This window comes from Hordeum vulgare, chromosome 1H (assembly GCF_904849725.1).
Source record: "Hordeum vulgare subsp. vulgare chromosome 1H, MorexV3_pseudomolecules_assembly, whole genome shotgun sequence".
NCBI classification, from domain to species: Eukaryota; Viridiplantae; Streptophyta; class Magnoliopsida; order Poales; family Poaceae; genus Hordeum; species Hordeum vulgare.
Genome location: NC_058518.1, coordinates 37,677,277 through 37,697,211, shown reverse-complemented (window position 1 = coordinate 37,697,211; position 19,935 = coordinate 37,677,277). Strand labels below are relative to the sequence as shown.

The 19,935-nt window shown below is 44.5% G+C and overlaps 1 protein-coding gene across 1 annotated transcript; it reads right to left on the bottom strand.

Moving 5' to 3' along the window:
• Positions 1-9,414: 9,414 nt before the first annotated feature.
• LOC123408950 (glutelin type-B 1-like) lies at positions 9,415-11,647 on the bottom strand. Its single transcript, XM_045101995.1, is given in 6 exon segments — positions 9,415-9,949; positions 10,043-10,387; positions 10,390-10,524; positions 10,526-10,747; positions 10,872-11,146; positions 11,270-11,647. Coding segments are annotated over 6 exon segments (1,755 nt in total). The 5' UTR covers positions 11,640-11,647; the 3' UTR covers positions 9,415-9,541.
• Between the last annotated feature and the right edge of the window lie 8,288 nt (positions 11,648-19,935).

Below are 19,935 nucleotides of genomic sequence, written 5' to 3'. Positions count from 1 at the left end.
CTAAGTCCCCGAGTGTGGAGCGTGTCCGTACTCGGAGTTGTTTTAACTTAGGCGATACGGAGTCGCAGCTAAGTCCCCGAGTGTGGAGCGTGTCCGTACTCGGAGTTGTTTTGACTTAGGCGATACGGAGTCGCAGCTAAGCCCCCGAGTGTGGAGCGTGTCCGTACTCGGAGTAGTTTTTAACTTAGGCGATACGGAGTCGCAGCTAAGTCCCCGAGTGTGGAGCGTGTCCGCACTCGGAGTTGTTTTTAACTTAGGCGATACGGAGTCGCAGCTAAGTCCCCGAGTGTGGAGCGTGTCCGCACTCGGAGTTGTTTTGACTTAGGCGATACAGAGTCGCAGCTAAGCCCCCGAGTGTGGAGCGTGTCCGTACTCGGAGTAGTATTTAACTTAGGCGATACGGAGTCGCAGCTAAGTCCCCGAGTGTGGAGCGTGTTCGCACTCGGAGTTGTTTTTAACTTAGGCGATACGGAGTCGCAGCTAAGTCCCCGAGTGTGGAGCGTGTCCGTACTCGGAGTAGTTTTATCTTAGGCGATACTGAATCGCACCTAAGCCGAGCGGTGGCGCGCGGGGCGTCCGAGTGAGGTAGACGAGTCCGACTGAGTGACGGCGCGTGGAGCGATCGAGTGACGAAGAAGCATCCGGTCGAGTGACGGTGCCCGGAGCGACCGAGTGACGAAGGAGCGTCCAGTAAAATGATGGCGCGCGGGGCGGCCAGGTGACGATGACGTTTCTCGCCGAGTGGTGATGGGCAGAGCTGCCGAGTGGATATGGAAGTGTTCAAGTACAACAGCTCGCAACGCATCGGAGGAGTTTCCCCATGTCCAGAATCACAAACTGCCGGTCTGGCCAGTGTTCGATGACAGCTGAGAGGTGGCGATGAGGACGATGAACAGTTAGCTGTAGTCCAAGCACGGGAGTTGCGGGCCAGCGCAGCCAAGGACGAGGCCGGCATGAGCGCTGGTGATCGGGTTTCCTGCTCGAGACAGCCAGCAGACAAAATGAAGGTTTTCCCGAGTGATTCTTGTGCTTGTCGAACGATCCATCGGCACTCGAGGTATGCAAAATGTCCGAGTGGATCTGGCTAGAACGTGCATCAGTGCAGAAGGTTGACTTGGTGCCGAGCGTGAAGGTGTAGTCGGTTGCGTCGTAGACGAGGTCGGAGACGACGATGAGTGGAAGGTGCCAGCGTCCATGTGTGGAGTTGCACTCGTCTACCTCGCGGGCGAGGTCGGAGGCGACGAGCCGACGACGGTGTGGGCGATGTCCGTGGCCTGGTGACCGTGCAGAAGGTTGACTTGGTGCCGAGCGTGAAGGTGCAGTCGGTTGCGTCGTAGACGAGGTCGGAGACGACGATGAGCGGAAGGTGCCAGCGTCCATGTGTGGAGTTGCACTCGTCTACCTCGCGAGCGAGGTCGGAGGCGACGAGCCGACGACGGCGCGAGCGATGTCCGTGGCCTGGTGGCCGTGCAGAAGGTTGACTTGGTGCCGAGCCGCCAGCTAGTTTGAAGGACTCCGCTTGGTTGATTTAGAAGACGTTACTATGAATTGATGGAGGAGTTACTCACGTCTGACACACAATCTGCATGCAAGAGATATGAATTAGCGGTAATTAAGCAAGAGTTAAGATAGGTCTTGCATGCTACGGGCGTTTCCATTTTCCACGACGCATTCACTGCATGATGTTTATTGCTGCGCCGTGTGTCTTGCTGGACACAATCTTGTGGCCGTCGAACTCGCTAGGGACAAGCCATCGAAGACACCGGAGAACAGCTCGGGAGCTTGGTGTGGACGTTGTCGACGTCGCGGTCGGCTTGCGGCTGCCGGAGCAACGTGTCGACGGACATGATGGCGCCGTCGTGCACTAACAGCTCGAGGTCGAGCTGCGAATGCCAGAGCAGCATGCTGGCGGACACGACGACACCGGTGGGCTCGACGGATAGATCGAGGGCATGCTCGGCTGCCGGAGCAGCTCGTCGATGGACATGACGATGCCGTCGGCCACAAACAGCTTGAGGTCGGGCTGCGATCGCCGGAGAAGCATGCCGGCGGACACGACGACACCGGCGGGCTCTACGGATAGCTCGAGGGTGTGCTCGGCACCGAGCAGCGCCTCGACGGACACAACGCTGTCACCAAGCACGATGAACCTGACTATGGCATTCCGGTCGGGTTGTGGTCGCCGGAGCTGTGTGCGTTGGCTGCAGCCTGCCCTCGGCATGTACGCGTCGACGGATATGCACCTTCAACATCGAGGACGCCGCAACGGAGCTGACCGGATGAAGAGGCCGTCGTGCATGAGGGTTTGACGACAGCGTCGCGACCGGAGACGGCCACAGGCGGTCGGCGTCAACGCCGATGCGTGGAAGTGTGGCGTCGGCGCTGCAGAAGAAGTCGGAGACGACGGGCGGACCACGCCGATGCTCTTACATGAGTAAAGATCAACTCATTGTTAGATAATTTAATGTAAAAAGACAAGATGAGAAGAGGAACTCCCTGATACTTAGCATTTTATTCATCCGTAGATTGTGTGATGGCCGGGACTCCCATAGTCTAATATTCGATGATGCTTGTTTGATCTCCGGGAGATCATCCCAGAACAGCTTGGGTTAGTCAAGATTGAAGAAAATACCATTTGCATCATGGCTCGATAGACGCGATGCCCCAAGGTGGGCGCCAAATGTCGTGGTAACGATTCCGACAATAGAAAGAGGGTAGGATAACGGAGCATGATCTATCAAGATGCACATGGGTGACACGGTGGTTTTAGCGAGTTCATGCCTCTCACAGTGGAGATAACAACCCTACGTCTTGTGCTCCGGAGAGGCTTTGTTTTATCTGTCATGGACATGAGTTACATGGTGTAGAGAGAGAGAGCCAGAGCTCGAGGGAAAGAATGAGCCCGAAGGAGGAGAAGAAGAAGATGTCACTAGCTATGTGGAGGGGGTGGCTTATATAGAGTGTGCCACCTCCTCACCTCTTATGTTACAAGATGGGGCATTGATGCCATAATGTCAGCCCACTACAGATGTCTTGCCGACTGTTGGTATTTGCATGACCGAGTGAGTCATACGGCCGAGTGGTTGACTGTCATCCGAGTGGATGGAATGTACTTGTCTGAGTGGATCCGTACCGAGTGGATTAGATGTTGTCACGATCCAGTAGGAATTTTCCTTGTAACCCTTAAACTAATAATGAGGTGCCCTTGGGTAGGACGTATTGGTCAGACCTATGACCCTACCCTAGGGCTATATCCCCGTCAGTGATCGTACCATCTCGTCATTTTCTTCCCTCCATACTATGTTGCCACTTTCTTTCCCGACATTCTCTACCGCCACTTTCTTTCCCGCCAATTTATCCCCTCTACTTTCCCGCCAAATTTTCCCCGCCTCATTTCCCTTCTCGTTTTCCCGCCATCGCCCTTGTTATCTGAGTCTATAAAAGGAGGCATTGGACTGCCTTCCTCCATCATCCAGCCACACTTGAAAACACTACCGTTTTAGTCAGTATGAGTTTGCCTTGCTCAGATCAAAGCATAAGGCCTAAGAAAATGAAGTGTGAGTTTGCCTCGGGGGGTGGAAGCAGTTCGTTGTTGGTGTGGTGATCTCTGCAAGGTGAAGGAGGTGACGGATTTTTCAGATTGGTTGGGCATGAAGTTTTTCATGTGCGCCACTTATGAGGAAGATCCACCCGTTTCTCCTTCACTGTACATCAGTCCTCCGGTATGCTTCAGTCATCAAGAATAAACACGTTGTAGATATTATTTTTAGCTTGATATATATATATATATATATATATATATATATATATATATATATATTTCTATTTTTTTGTAGTCTCCTCCTCCTGTGTGCATGCACTCTCGTGCAATACCGATGAGTCGTGCATCGACAATGGTCACGTGGTTTTCCGTGAACATCGTCTTGCTGAACAACCACAGAATATATGCCTTTAGGGATCGGTCAATTTGTGCCTCTCACAACTCAACGTTGGGATATCCTAAGGAGACAATCTGAAACTGGCTCAACCACCTAAAAATAGGCCCGTGACGGCCGTTGTCTAGCACCGTAGTAGTTGGCACCGCAGCCAGAAAACGGGCGTGCATCGATGCTAGCCAACCAATTTCTCCCGCTAAAGGACCTATGACAGCACCGGTCAGAGGTAATCCCAACAAGTAAGACACATCCTGTAAAGTTGGCGCCATCTCTTCCCAGGAAAAGTGAAATGTGTGTGTCTCTGGTCTCCATCTATCTACTAAGCAGGTAAGGAGTGACCTATCGTAAGAGAAACGTGTAACTTGCCTCTTGTGAAACTACATTGGTTCACCTGCCTCATCCAATTCCGGATGATGAACTCACTCATCCAATGTACCCTCAACTAGCCGTGCCAATGGTAAAAGTCCTGCCCAACTTAACCTACAAAATAAATAGAATGTAGCATACAGTTAGCGGCTATCAAAAGGATGTCAAACATAGTAAGTTATTATACCGTCACATACCTATCAACTCATGAAGGGTGTATCATCCAGTTGGACTTTGGGGTGCGAGTGATCAACATGTCTAAGTTCGTGCCAGATTCCTTAAGTGCGCCTGTTGGAGCATATATCTCCATATGTGGTTTTGGTACTTGATGACAATTCCTATGGACTAATGGTTGCCTTAAGTTACATTTATAGGATTTGTCCATAGGCACTTCTTGAAGTCCATCTGTTGGGTTCAAGGAGTTTATATGATGACCAAGATGGTATTCAAGGTATTATCCAAAGAATGGTCATAGAGACACATGGTTGATCAAGATCTCAGACAAAGAGTAAATCAAGATGATCAACACACAAAGCGTACAAGATGTACCGAGAGGGATCAAGTGATCCCATGGTATGGATTTGTCCATAGGCACTTCTTGAAGTCCATCTGTTGGGTTCAAGGAGTTTATATGATGACCAAGATGGTATTCAAGGTATTATCCAAAGAATGGTCATAGAGACACATGGTTGATCAAGATCTCAGACAAAGAGTAAATCAAGATGATCAACACACAAAGCGTACAAGATGTACCGAGAGGGATCAAGTGATCCCATGGTATGGTAAGCATTGTCCATTACGTGTTTGTGTACTAACCCATGGTCTTCGTGAGAGTTCTATGTGGGGGTTAGGTGTGTTTACATGGGCTTGCGTCAAAGGGAAGATCTCATGCAACCCATGGAGTATGATGTCAAGTTGTCATCATCATCAATGGTTGATCAAGATCTCAGACAAAGAGTAAATCAAGATGATCAACACACAAAGCGTACAAGATGTACCGAGAGGGATCAAGTGATCCCATGGTATGGTAAGCATTGTCCATTACGTGTTTGTGTACTAACCCATGGTCTTCGTGAGAGTTCTATGTGGGGGTTAGGTGTGTTTCCATGGGCGTGCGTCAAAGGGAAGATCTCATACAACCCATGGAGTATGACGTCAAGTTGTGATCGTCATCAAGATTGCGATGTGCAAGTTCAAGTGGATCAGCACGAAGATAGCATGCTTGAAGCTTGCCGTCCATTGTGGTGGCAATGGACTTGTGAAGATATGCTGAAGAGTGGCTCACCCATAGTGAGTATGGGGGAGCAATCAACTAGTCTTCATCAAGCCAACACAATCAAGAAAGGTGGTCCATCTTGAGGAAGCCAAGATCATCATCATCTAGCTCAAGAGGACGAGGTGCAAGGTATAGGTTTGCCCTTGATAGGTTTTCTGGTTAGGATAGATTGTTGTTCTATCAAGGGGGGATCTCAAGTGAGTAGCTTGATCGTATCGTTTGTTGAGAGCTCAAACCATTTGCATCCTTGCATCATACTTCTTGGTTCTTGTTTGGTGTTTCTCTTTATGAGTTTTAGAGCTTATGGTCATCTTCGTGACAAGCTCGAGTTCATCGAAAACGGAGTCCATATGCATCTACTATGATGTTTTCGATGTTGGAGTTTTTGCCGGTTCTTCATTCATAGAGATCTCACATCTCTATATCTTTGGCATATTCATAACCGCATGGTCTTAAGATTTCCAGCCGCTGTTTGGATAGCCCTTGTCATCCTGAATCCAACAAGCTTGGGTTTGCTCGATTCGGAGCTCGTATGCGAAAGTTATGGCTGTTTCAGTGGCGAGCGGTAGTACCGCTGGACCTAGCGGTAGTACCGCTAGAGTTGGCGGTAGTACCGCTTGCCCTAGCGGTAGTACCGCCCCTGGTCAGCGGTAGTACCGCTCCAGGAGCTTAGTACCGCCTGCCTAGCGGTTGTTCGTGGACGGACCTTTTTGCGAAGACTTTCTTGACGGTGGTAGTGCCTTTGCACTACCAGGGGCCCAGCGGTAGTACCGCTGCAGCCAGCGGTAGTACCGCTGGAGTGACAGCGGTAGTACCGCTGGAGCTCGGGCAGAGAGTGGGGGTAACGGTCTGATTCTTTCCCCCACTATATAAAGGGGGTCTTCTTCCCCCTTGGTCTTATCCATCCGTTGAGCTCTTGTTCTACCTCCATTGTTGACATTCTTAGAGCTTGCTTACTCTCAATCCCTCCAATGATTCTTGCTTGTTCTTGAGGGAAAAGAGAGAGGAGATCTAGATCCACATCTCCACCAATCACTTTCTCCTCTATGTGAGGGGAACCCCTTGGATCTTTATCTTGAAGTTCTTTGTGAGCTCCTTGTTCTTCCTCTCATATTTCTCCATAGCTTTCGTTGTTGTGGAGGGATTTGAGTGTGAGGGACTTGACCACTTCGTGTGTTCTTGCCATTGCATTAGTTGCATCGGTTTGAGTTTTCCACGGTGATACGTGGAAGTGAGAAGTTGAGAAGCTTACTACCTTTGGTACTTAGTACCCTTGATATTGTTCTTCGTGGATGCTTTGGCGTCCTAGAAGCTTGGTGGTGTCTCGGAGCTCAATCATTGTGGTGTGAAGCTCCGGGAAGCGTCGGGGTCTCCAATTAGGTTGTGGAGATTGCCCCGAGCAATTTGTACGGGTACCGGTAACCGCCCCCAAGGGTTACCACGTGTACGGGTTCGGTGACCGCCCCCAAGGGTTGCCACGTGTACGGGTTCGGTGACCGCCCCCAAGGGTTGCCACGTGTACGGGTTCGGTGACCGCCCCCAAGGGTTGCCATTTTTACGGGTTCGGTGACCGCCCTCAAGGGTCCCTTAGTGGAATCACGGCATCTTGCATTGTGCGAGGGCGTGAGGAGATTACGGTGGCCTTAGTCGCATCTTGGGGAGCATTGTGCCTCCACACCGCTCTAACGGAGATTAGCATCCGCAAGGGTGTGAACTTCGGGATACATCATCGTCTCCCCGTGCCTCGGTTATCTCTTACCCGAACCCTTTACTTATGCACTTTACTTTGTGATAGACATATTGTTTATTGTAATATATCTTGCTATCACTTAGTTATTTATCTTGCTTAGCATAAGTTGTTGGTGCACATAGGTGAGCCTAGTTGTTTGTAGGTTTTGTGCTTGACATATTAAACATTAGTTTTATTCCGCATTTGTTCAAGCCTAAACCTTAACTATTTTAAAGCGTCTATTCACCCCCCCCCCCTCTAGGCGACATCCACGTCCTTTTCAGCGCCTGGGTGCCCTCTATTGATATTAGCATTAAGAAACAGATAAGAAGCCATATCTACAAATACAATATTTTCACCTATATTAAAATTAACCTACACTATATAAAACACTAAAAAAATAGACCTCTACACTAAAATAATCCTACACTATAATATACCTACACTAAAAAAACCTACACTAAAATAATCCTATACTAAAAAAACCTACACTAAAATAATCCTATACTAAAAAAACCTACACTAAAAAAAACTACACTAAAATAATCTACACTAAAATAATCTACGTACAGTAAAATAACTACACTACATAAACTTATTTTACGTACAATAAAAAAACTAACATAAACTGAAAAAATACGCATACCTTCGACGCGTGTGTCCCCTTCTTCTTCCTCTCCATCTTCTTCCTCTCCACCACACCACCTCCTTAGCATTCACACCTCCACCACCCCACAATGGCTCCTCCAAACGAACAAAAAACTGTCAAATGACAAAAAACGAGACCGTACGTCGGTGGAGATGGGTATGATCTATTGGTTGATCGGATTGAATTGGAAAACGGGTTAACGATGAAGGAGATCGGAGGGGGGAAATTTCGGTTTTGCAAAGAGAGAAAGAGAATGAGGAGAGGAGGGAGATAGGAGGGAGAAGGAGGGCTGGTCGGCCTTATCCAGGGGCACTTCGGCCTCTTGGAGGCCGACAGCTCTCTTTGGCCGCCACGTGGCCGACGGCGGGCACTTCGGCCTTCGGCTGGCCAACCAGCCCACTTCGGCCACCAAATGACCGACGGGGTATTACTTTTGCGTTTTATTTTTTTGGACAGTTCTTTTTTTATTTGTTGTAAATTTGTTAGTAGTTTAAAAAAATCTTTTCATTTAAGACTCGCCGACATGCATCTAGCAGATGTAGAGGCCGGAGATCATCTTTTTTTCAAAATAAATAAATAAATAGGACTCGACGAGGGCCTTTGGAGGAAAATAAGGCACGGGAAAGGACACTTGGAGATGGCAAACGGGCTCGGCGGTGGTGGTGTAGCGGTTTCAGGTGGGAAATGCACATGTGGGTCTAGAATTGCCTAGCTAGGTGCGCGGCTGTGGCTGGAAGAGAACAAGCTCGAGCACTGATGTTGGTACTTCTATTTGTCGTTGACAAAACGTGGCCAAATGACGGCCAACACATCAAATTTATGTTTCATATGAGTGTCCCCTTTGTTATTGAAGTCGTGGCAACGAATGAGACTCACATAAGAAGAAATGGGTCGAAGGAGGTGTCAATGAGGTGAAAACCGGCAGCAATTTGCTCTAACGACACAGGGGGCTTGTACCCAATTTATTTGCAATCGTTAGTGGCACAATCACTATTTTTTTAAAGGTGGTGGACATCAAATATCAAGTTGGATAGTGGCCAAACTTAATTTTCCCATAAAAAAAGAGCTGAATCCAATTGCAAAGGAAGAACTCAAGGGCACACTACAAATCTACCTCATCTCTTAAGGGTGAATGATAAATACTCATCCAATGACCATATGATTTTTGAAGAAGACAACACAAGTGAAATGGGGCCAATGGCACATAGAAGAATGTATTGAGCTGACAGTAGCCACCACACTGGTTCTTACTAGGCTTAGTTAGCAAGTGAGTGACGTATGCCAGTGCAAGCACAAAAGAAAAACACACTGGTGTTTATTTGGTACGGTGAGAAACGAGAAACACTACCACATAGAATAACAATACAAATACTATAACATATGCACACTGTCTAGATGAAGAATTCACAAATGCAACTTGCGAAACGAACCTTATGAATTTTTCAGAAAGATAAACATATGAAACACAATGGACCTTTGTTGATATCTTATTGATATGACCATATATGGAAACACCAGAGTGCTACACACTCGGTGATGTGTTTATTTTAGTCCATGATCTAGTTCTCACATTAGCTCATGCACTCTCAAGATGACTCTTCTTCGCCCTTAGGAAAACTAAGACTGAATTTAGGAGCGAATACTCCCAGCTCCTCTTCCCTGTTAAATTTGAGGCTTCGAGCTTCTGTTCTAGAGATGTCGTATGCACTGGCGATGACGTCAACGGGCAAGGCGCCGAGGATTGAGTTCTTTCCTGCGATGTGACTAACCATGGAGTTTGCATTAGTCTTGAATTCGATGTACTTGCTTCCATCACGTTGTGCCTTCTTTAGAACAACATAGTTCTGTGGTATGATTAATAGTTGCCCCGGGCTAAGAAGGCCATTGAACACATTTCGACCATGGTCGTTAACAACTTGAACCAAGATATGTCCTTGTATCATGTACATCACACTATGCGCATTAATGTTCCATAGTGGTGAAATAATGGCATTCTGCGATCACAAATCATGTAAGGTATAATGTTAGAATTGCATTGTGAAGCTTTGTATATAAAAGAGTATGACAAAACACAATATCATAAATACCTGGTAGAGATGTACTCTTGTAGCACTCATTTGCACGATGTTAAGGATGGGGAACGTTTGGCTGTTGAGATGTGTTATCGTACCGGCACGCGGGTTGTATATTTCAGCACGACTGGGATCGTCAATGTTTGCAGTTAGCTTATGATCACAAAAGTTCTCCTCCAACCCATTCCAACCACCATAAGTTGATTCCGATGCATGAGATTGCCCTGCATGAGGTCGACATCCTGGATATGGCCCTGCCTCAGATTGTTCTTCTTGAGATTGCCCTCCCCGCCCTTCTTCAGGTTGCCCTCCATGCAAGTGCTTTGCCTGAGACTGCCCCGTTTGAGTTTGCTCTCCCTGAGAGTGCTTTGCCTGCGACTGTCCCGTTTGAGGTTGCTCTCCATGATAGTGCTTTGCCTGCGGCTGTCCCATTTGAGGTTGCTCTTCCTGAGGATGTCTTGCTTGAGATTGCCCTTCCTCATATTCAGTGTATGGGCAGGATTCTTGCTCTTGTTGTTGGGTAAAAATAGGCTTTAGAAATTTAAGGGTATGATTCACATGAATTATGTCACCTATTTCATCATCTTTACTTTGAAGTCTTTGCGCTATTTTTCCACTTATACCCAAGGACTCACGAAGCAACCGAACATCAAAACCACTGAATATATTTTGACTAGAGTGAAGTTGCGAACTCCTATAGTTGCCAGCCAACAAAAATTCCTACAAGTTTGATCAAGAATAGAAATTAAACAACATGTCACTTTGTAAACTACATTAAATATGGTAGGTTAGTTGAATAGACTTATTGACCCCACATAAATTTGTCTCACACATCATTTGTTACCTTATGCCTAGGTTCAAGTTGATTAGCATTGTTGTTTACGTCAAAAACATAGATTGCCACAATTGGTGCATCACCGTCATTGTAGAGCCAATGTGTAATGCCTGCCGGTAGTGCAATGACATCTCCTTGTCTGACATGCTGAACTTTTTGGTGCTCATCTTTGAACTTTTGGCTCTGACTTTGACCCTGTACTGATTGTGCTTGCCCATATTTTTGAAACTGTTTTTGGAATGTTGCCGGACATCCAGGAAAAGACAATCCGGTAAAACCACTTCCTGGGTGACAACATATGTGCATGTTAGTATTAGAAACTTACTGATAAAATACTATAACATTTATCTCAAGAAACTATTAGCAATATGAAATGGTAACTACATTAATTGATTTGCTACACAAACCTTGGATGATGTACACTAATCCATGAGTGTTATGGTATCGCGGTAACAAATAACCACGAGGTTCGATTACACGGCGGATGACAGATACACCAATACAGCGAAATTGCTCATTTTGGTCATCAAAATACTCGGTCAGGCCTGCATGTGACCTCACTTGACGAAGTGGTGTAGATGCTTGTAGCCTATTGAATGTACACTCTCTGAAACCCCCTTGGCGACAGCTTTGCCATGGGTTAGAGCTCATGCCAAACAGTTGTGCCATGGAGCCATGGCACAAGAGAAAAATGCAAAAATAAAAAGAGAGCGACACAAAACTAGTGGCTGCCATAATCGTTTGAAGAAGAGAAAGAAGTTTGGTTGATGCGAGCATTGTGAGATGTGTTTGGTTCTTATAGCAAGCAAAAGCAACCTAGAGCTTATGTAGAGACAAGATTTGTTAGGATAAATGTGTGCATACATACGATATGTTTGATCTAACTGGAAAGTTGAGTGGATATAACCAACTCCCACAAGTTAAGATTTATACATGACTGTAATCAAACATATGAAATGCTTGTGCTGTCTTTAACAATCATCTATGTCCTTATTTCTAGAAAAAGTTTTTCCTGCATGGTTGGTTATGTGTTTATTTTTCACGTAAACTTACAAACATCTCAAACAAATATATACCAACTTCTGTCTAGTGCTTGCTTTCTTGATTGTTTGCTTACTGCAACACTAACTGAAAAAATCACTTTAGTTGTTGCATAACACCACATCTGGATACTTTTGCATGCGTGATGATAAGATGTTTGCTTCCTAAAGTAGGGTATATCTGATGACACACATCCACGTAGGCACACACTTAATACACATATCAGGATAAGAAAAAAGAAGTTTGCTATGATGTTGCATTATCCATCTAAACCCGAGGAGCGTAGATATGAAAGTTCATTATAAGGACAAGAAAAGACACTTGTTGGAGTAAACAAAGCATACCTTTTCTTTGATGAAAATAGCACACCTGTTTTGTTCCCGTCTCAAACAGAGGAGTCATCATCTCCGCGCACAAGAGGTTGTATTTGTGGAGACCTCTTACTCGGCGCCTTTAGCGCTAGCTAGGAGAAACAGCGCCCACACGGGTCTTATGGGCCGGCACAATTACATAGCGACAAGGTCACTCATTCCAGGAACCGTTTCAGGTTCGCTTGCTCAGGGTTGACCGGTCATCCGTTGACTTTTGACGTAAAAAACTTAAAAAATGAATTACCATTATGAATTCAAAATGTTCATGATGTTGAAAGAAATTGATCGATTGTGAAAATTCTAATCAAATTTGAAAGAACTTTACCAATTTTGGAAATAAGTTCATGAAATTTTAAAAATATTTTTTTTAAAGTTCGCAAAATTGAAAAAGAGTTCACAAATTTGAAAAGATCTACATGGATTTTGACAAAAGGTTCATCGTTTTGACAAGAAAGTTCATCGATTTTGAAAAAGGTTCACGAATTTAAAAAATATCATGCATTTAAAAAAATAGAAAAAGGAAAAAATAACAATAAGAAAAAAAGAAAAGGAACAATGAAAAAAAGAAAAAGGAATAACTGACTAGGAGCTGACCGGGAACTGACCAACGAACCAGAAAAACCCGGTTGGTGAACCTGTGGAAGCTTCCCAAAACCGAGGCCAATGGCCCTGTTTGGATACTCTAACCGGGTTAGAGGTTAGAGTTAGATTCTAACCCTGAACTAACTCTAACCAAAGAGGTGTTTGAATGAGATGGTTAGATTGGCAATAAATGCTCTTTCTCAATCATTTGGCTACTTTTGTCCATATTCACTACCGAATTTGGCGTGGCCGGTCGTTGTGTGGGTCGGGACGGTGCGGGACGGGCTGGGTCGGAACAGCGCGGGGTGGGGTGCTGCGGCCGGCGGCTGGGGCGGGGCGGGGCGCTGCGCTGCGGCCGGCGGCTGGGGCGGGGCGGGGCGCTGCGCTGCGGCCGGCGGCTGGGGCGGGGCGGGGCGCTGCGCTGCGGCCGGCGGCTGGGGCGGGGCGGGGCGGACGGGACGGGGTGGCCACCGGCGGCGCGGTACGGTGGGGAGGGAGGGAGCGACGGGAGCAGGGTTGGTGGGAGGCAGGATCTGGTGCGGCTGGATGGTGAATTTTTTTTTCTTTTTTTGGTCCCCACCTAAGTCTAACCCAAAAAAGCACATCTTGGGTGGGTTAGAGTTTTTGAATGGGTTAGATGCATCTAACCAACTCTAACCCTACCTGTTTGGATTTTTGAGGGTTATATAGTTCAAATTTAACCCACTCTAACTCTAATCCTAGGATCCAAACAGGGTCATTGCCTGCATGTTTCTTTTTAAACTAGAAAATGGGTAATGGACTAGCCCGGCTCGGTTGGAGCGAAGTGCGCTGGTTGGCAACAACACCTTTAACCGGCACATAAGGCGTCGTCCGTCAACAATCTGGTGCCTGCAGCGTCGTTGGCATGAGCCGGCCCACTATCGTGTTGCGTAGTTTTTTTATCTGTTGATTCAATAGAAAAAACCATTCAGATTTTCTATTTGTTACGGAAGTAAAAATAAAAAATAAAAAAAGGTTTATAGATATAAATAAAAATATTCGTCCATTTGAAAAAAAATTATATCTTTAAAGAAGGTTCATCAATTTTGAAAAAAAGTTCATCAATTTAAAAAAAGTTCGTTGAAATTGAAAAAAAGTTCATCCAATTTGGAAAAGGTTCATTAAATTTTTAAAAAGTTTATTAAATATGGAAAAGATTATAGGAATTCAAAAGGAAGTTCATGTATTTGAAAAAAGTGTTCATTGAACTGTAATAAAAGTTCATAAATGTTAAAAAAGTCCATCAATTTTGATAAAAAAATCATCCATTATCAAAAATATGTTCCACAATTTTAAAAAAAATCATTGAGATTCAAAAATCCCGTAGAATTTAAATATTTTAGAAAAGGTTCATAGATTTTTAGAGAAACGTTTATAAATCTTAAAATATTCGTTCAACTTTTTAAAAAATATCTTATTATTTAATAATGTTAATAAGATTTTAAAAAATCGTTAACAGGTGTCAGCTAACAAAAATGCACGTTAAATGACGACTGTATCGCCTAATAGGAAATGCCGTCAAATAGGGTTTGCTGTTTTGGTGATAGGTCGTCCTAATTATCCTGTGGGCTTTTGACCCAACACTGCTACACTGATGGAGTGGGCCTATAAAGAGCACATGTGCTGGAAGGCGCGTGTTGGTTAACCAGAGCAAACAGTATCGCAAAAAAATGGTAAATAATTTTTAAAAATTCTGTTTTTTACTGACATTCGTGTTAGTGTCGCAAATATGATTGGTAATTTTCAGCGGAGCAAAGCAGTGGTGTTTTGTCGGTGAGATAAATAAATTTGCGGGTGACATTTTGAAGAATATTTGGTGTTTATTTTCTTCAATACGCCAAAATGTTTAATTTTTTTGTCTAAAATTTTGCAGGTAGCATTTGGATGTGACTATAAATACATAAAAAAATCGTTGCAGTATTTTTGACATTTCAAAAACTATTTTTTGTGCACAGAAGCACGTGCTTCTAGGAGCCAAATTGAATTTCCGACATGGACCCCAATATATATACCGATTGGCTGGTTGTAGAATTAAACCCCTAGACAAAAAGACAGCGATGCTGATGTACGGCCCTTGTTTTGTGTAAAAGGCTCAAGACTTCTCTGACATGTTCGCAAAGGATATATCTCAATGTGAGTACAACTTTCGTCTGGTTGAAGTGTTTCCCTTACCTGTATCTACAGGGCCGTCCAAATTTTGCCAGTTTTTTTAGTTCCTTGCATTTCAATCAAGTTAGCTGATTTCGTTCGCTCAGTTTAGGTGGATTCCCTTTGTTAGGGTTTTCCTTTTTATTCCTTTGACAAACTTAAATCGTGAATCACATATTTTTAACGATAGTGACAACTGCCAAGGGATCAAAATCGCGCGGCTGGTTTTGTTTCCATCTTGAATTCGAGAAAAGAAAGAGGAGCCAATCAGGGTTGAATCCACAACCTGAATCTCAGCGCATAAGAGCATCTTCAATAGATTTTTTTTCTTCTTTTATGAATAATATCTCCAATACATGATGTAGATGCAAAAATAACTAACTAATACGTCTTCAAGGCCGCAAAACCCACCTCCAATAGTTGATATAGACACAAACAAATTTACATCTCCACCTCGAGGAGAAGTAAAATACAATACTTGGAGATTCAAATTTGCATCTCCACCTCGAGGAGATGTAAAATCGACGGTCCCGCGCCAACTGCCCAACTACCTTAATTTTCATTCCGCCCGTTCGCCGCCGCCATGGCCGACTCTGATGACCCCGCCGCCTCCTCCGTCGCAGCCACCGTTGGTCTAATCCACCTCGCAACGGGCGCTGCCGGCGCGACCACCTTCCCTAGTACCGCCTTCGCCTCTGTGCCGCCACCATGCCGCTGCCCCGGTTTTGCCCCACCGTTGAGGTCACGCCCAAGGAGCCGGTGAAGAAGCAGTAGGTCGCCAAACCCCGTGGTGGAGGCATGAAGAGGCCGACGAGGCGAAGCCGACCGCGACTACGTCGGCCATTGGTTGCAGTCGTCGAACGTGGCGTTCTCCTCCGGCCAAGTAACCCCTCCTCCACCTTTGGCGCCGCCACTGCCGGTCATGGAGGAAGATGTGGTCATGCCCACGGTCACCGCATCCAATGTGTTCGACGAAATGTCCCAAAGGCCTTCGCCCTGTTTTACATCTTCGATATACATCATCTGCTGGAGTTGGACTTCTACATAACCAATATACATCATCTATTGGAGTTGCCTCTTTTTTGGAGATGTAGAATGCAATTTTGGTATGTAAACTATACAACATCTAGTTTTACATCTTTAATTTGCATCATCTATTGAAAATGCTCTAAAACGCTCCACCAACTGGGCTAGCTATTTCTTGTGTATAATATATGTTGGCTAGCTTTTCTTTTACAAAAACTCCCATGCTTGTTACAAGTGAGACGGGATTTGCTTCTAGTCTTTTAATCTCGTCGTCGATACTCAATGCACGAAGCATTGCTGCTTGTGATTTATTTTGACTATTTTAATTCATTTCTTTTTCTATTTTTTTTGTTTTCTCAAGTTTTTTTAAAATAAAGAACACAGAAAGGTAGATTTTTGTCTACCTTATATATTTCAAAACAGGCAAGGCCTGAAGACCATAAGATCAGTTACATGAGCTTGTAAAATGCACGAAGGTGCAAGGCTACAAGCAGCTTGAGAAAATAGAGACATGAGCAGGGTAGGTTTGACATGACCAGATTACACAGCCTTATACAAAACCTAGAATCTGCCATATGGTAGCTACAACCTTCTTCTCAGCTGCCTTGAGTTCCAATTTAGGCACCTTGGAGTTTATTTCTTTTTATTTTCCTGGGGCTACTAAATTTTTTCCACTTGTGTTATTGTTCCTAAAGGGTTGTTGGTACATATCCATTCAATGATTCTATTGAAATGCTCGGATTGACTTTGTCTTTTGGTTGTGCAGTCTGTGCTTACATGATCTGAACCAAAATTGGCACAATATGGACAAACAATGAGTATATGTGGGATGGTGTGGTAGGATTTGTTTTGGTTTTGTCGAGAACTTATATGGATCTTTTCGGCAATTGATTAACAACAAGCTTGTGTATCCAATAAGCCGCGAAAATCAGGCAGTGTCTCTTGTTAGACGTATAATAGTTTAAGAGTTATTAGAGATGGTCGGAATGGGAGTTTCGTGAAAGAGAGGTTACAAAGAGGTTTTCGCCGGGAGATCCGCTCATTGCCATACCTTGAAAGCAACTACACTACATAGCAACTCACCTTTTTCTCTGGCCGATTCAATCAGGGCCGGTCCTGAGATTTTGGGGACCCGGGGCGAAACTAGAACATGGGACCCATAGTATAAACAATAAAAATAATAAAACATCATTGCGTCAAGAAATAATGGAGAAAAGCAACGAAGGTTAAGTTTCTTGCAAAATTCTACCCGTCTTAATCACATTTTCACACAAAAGTGTATCAACCGGTGCAATCTCTAACTAGTAGTACTACTTATGAAGTAAACAAAAGCTAGTAGTTTTAACAGAATGAATTGGGCATGTTAAAAACCATATTTATTTATTAATCAAGAAGAACTAGCCACGTGCAAGCCTTGAAAATTTCTAAATTTTGGGATGCTAGAAAACTGTAACATCTAGCAAAATTGTCGGCAATCAACAACAACCTTCAGGGTCATATGAGAGTTTCAGTTGATGGATTGTAAGAAAAATGTCGCAAACCTGTTGGGGAATTCAAGCTTAACATGGTACCTGGCAAATCATGTTAATCTCTTCGTCTCAATGATCAGTATTATTAAGTCTTCTGAGTTTTGTTTTCTGAACAGTTTTCAAGCGTTTAGAAAGCCCTCTTTCAATCCACATTGTGAGATGCACATTTCTATAGCAGCCTGATATTAAAGTCGAATCTGACACACCAAAAGAGGTTACCTTACCTAACAATAAACATGCTATATCTAACATAGTACTACAATAATTGAAAAATACCGACGTACCATAGCAAAATCCCCATGGCATAGGTTAGCAGAAAATCGTGGCCGCCTCTTGACGTGTTACATGGGGGCGTCTTTGGCCAAAATTTTGGCATGAGCGGTGACCCTGGCGCGTAACTTGGACGGGATGCTACGGCCTTGAGACGAAGGCGTCGAGCCGCTGAGACGAACCGGCGAAGGCGATTAGGTCATCAGATCGGGAGAAAAGCAAATGTCTCGTCTCGTGCGTGCGCGTGATTACTGGCGGGAGCTCCTAATCGCCGCTCACTGCGGCAACCAGTCGGGGCTTCGCACAGGGCGACCCTCGACTGGGCCGGCCCAGTAGATGCACCACGACTGTAGTTTTTTTTCCCTTTTCTGCTCATTTTTTTTATTTTTTGGGTCGTTTTCCTTTCTGTTTTCACATTTTTTTTCTTACCAAAACGTACAAACGTTGAATTTCTTAAAGTATTTTTTAAAACATGAACTATTTTTCAAATAGGGAATATTTTTTTAAATTACGGAACATTTTTCAAATTCCAGAAAAAAAATCAAATTCCGGAATATCTTTCAATTTCTGGAACATATTTTCAAATTCTGGAACATTTTTTAAATTTCGGAACATTTTTTAAAATTCCAGAACATCTTTCAATTTCCGGAATATTTTTTCAAATTCCGGAACATTTTTTCAAACTGCGGAACATTTTTTCAAATTCCAAAATATTTTTTCAAATTCTGGAACATTTATAAATTCCGGAACATTTTTTGAAAATCCAGAACAGTTTTACAAATTCCGGAACATTTTTTCAAATTCCAGAATATTTTTTCAAATCCTGGAACATTTTTGTAAATTCCAGAACATTTTTTCAAATTCCAGAACATTTTGTTAAATTATGGAACATTTTTTATAAAATCCTGAACAATTTTGAAACAGAAACAGAAAAAAAACCGGTTCAAGGAACCTTCTAGAAGTTTTCCAAAACCGAAAAAAAATGGTTGGAACCTATAGAAGGTTTCCAAAACCGGGCACGACACCCTCGCTACCTGGGCCAGCCCAATCCCCCGCCCGCTTTGTGCGAAGCCTCGACACCGCTTCGCACAGAGTGGCAAATATGATTTTTCATTACTAGCTCCTTGATCTTACTTTATTTCTCCGTTTAGGCGCCTCGTGGATCGCTCCAAGTCGAGTGTATGGGCCCAGTATTTCTTTCTTAACACAACCCAGAGGATAACACGAGTAAAAAAGGCTGGCGTGACATAGTTGGGCCCCTCTCACGGTCGGGGGCCCAGGGTGGCCGCCCCGCTCGCCCTGTCCTAGGGCCGGGCTTGGATTCAATCATGCAGCTCCACCTTTCATAGAAACTGTCCTTCCGAACCGCCTTTCCAACATAAAGGAATTGACATGCTTTCAAATCTGTATTAGAATGAAAGGGCATTAAGGAATGAAGAAGAGCCACAACTAGAGAGAAGATAGGTTTAAAGAATGTCTTGCATTGTACTCGAGGGAGTTGGTTGGCATGGGAACCGTGATGAGGTCTACCATTTTTCCGTGAATAAGCTTAGAAGTGTATCTTTGTATTGATAGAGAGATAGGAAAATAACAGGTCGACGGCATGTTCACATACACAAGAAGTCGTGTCCGTGGCGATCGTATGAGCATAGAGTAGTGGGGATACTCAGCCCCTCATACAAGTTCACGTTACAAGGATAAAAACGTTAAGTCCTATATTGTGACAGCCCGAGACCGACGTTCCAGAAGATTCCCCTTTCTTTCCGTTTTCGTCGTGTGCCTATTTTATTTTGTCGCGTCATCATCGCATCATGCGCATCATCTGCATTGCATCGGCATCTCCGTTGCCGTCAGTTTTCAAAACTTGCATCCGTTGTTATTTGCCGGTTCACGTCGTTGTCCGTTCTGAGCCCGACCGCACGCGCCTGCGGCATCGTCGAAACCTTGTTTTAAAGTGTGCATAAAACTTTCTCCGATTGAGCTGGAACTTGGCATGCAGTATTAATTTAGTGTATGTAGGCCGTCCATCAAATTTCATCGCGATCGGAGCTCGTTTGTTACCCGTGTCGTTTATTATATAGCGGC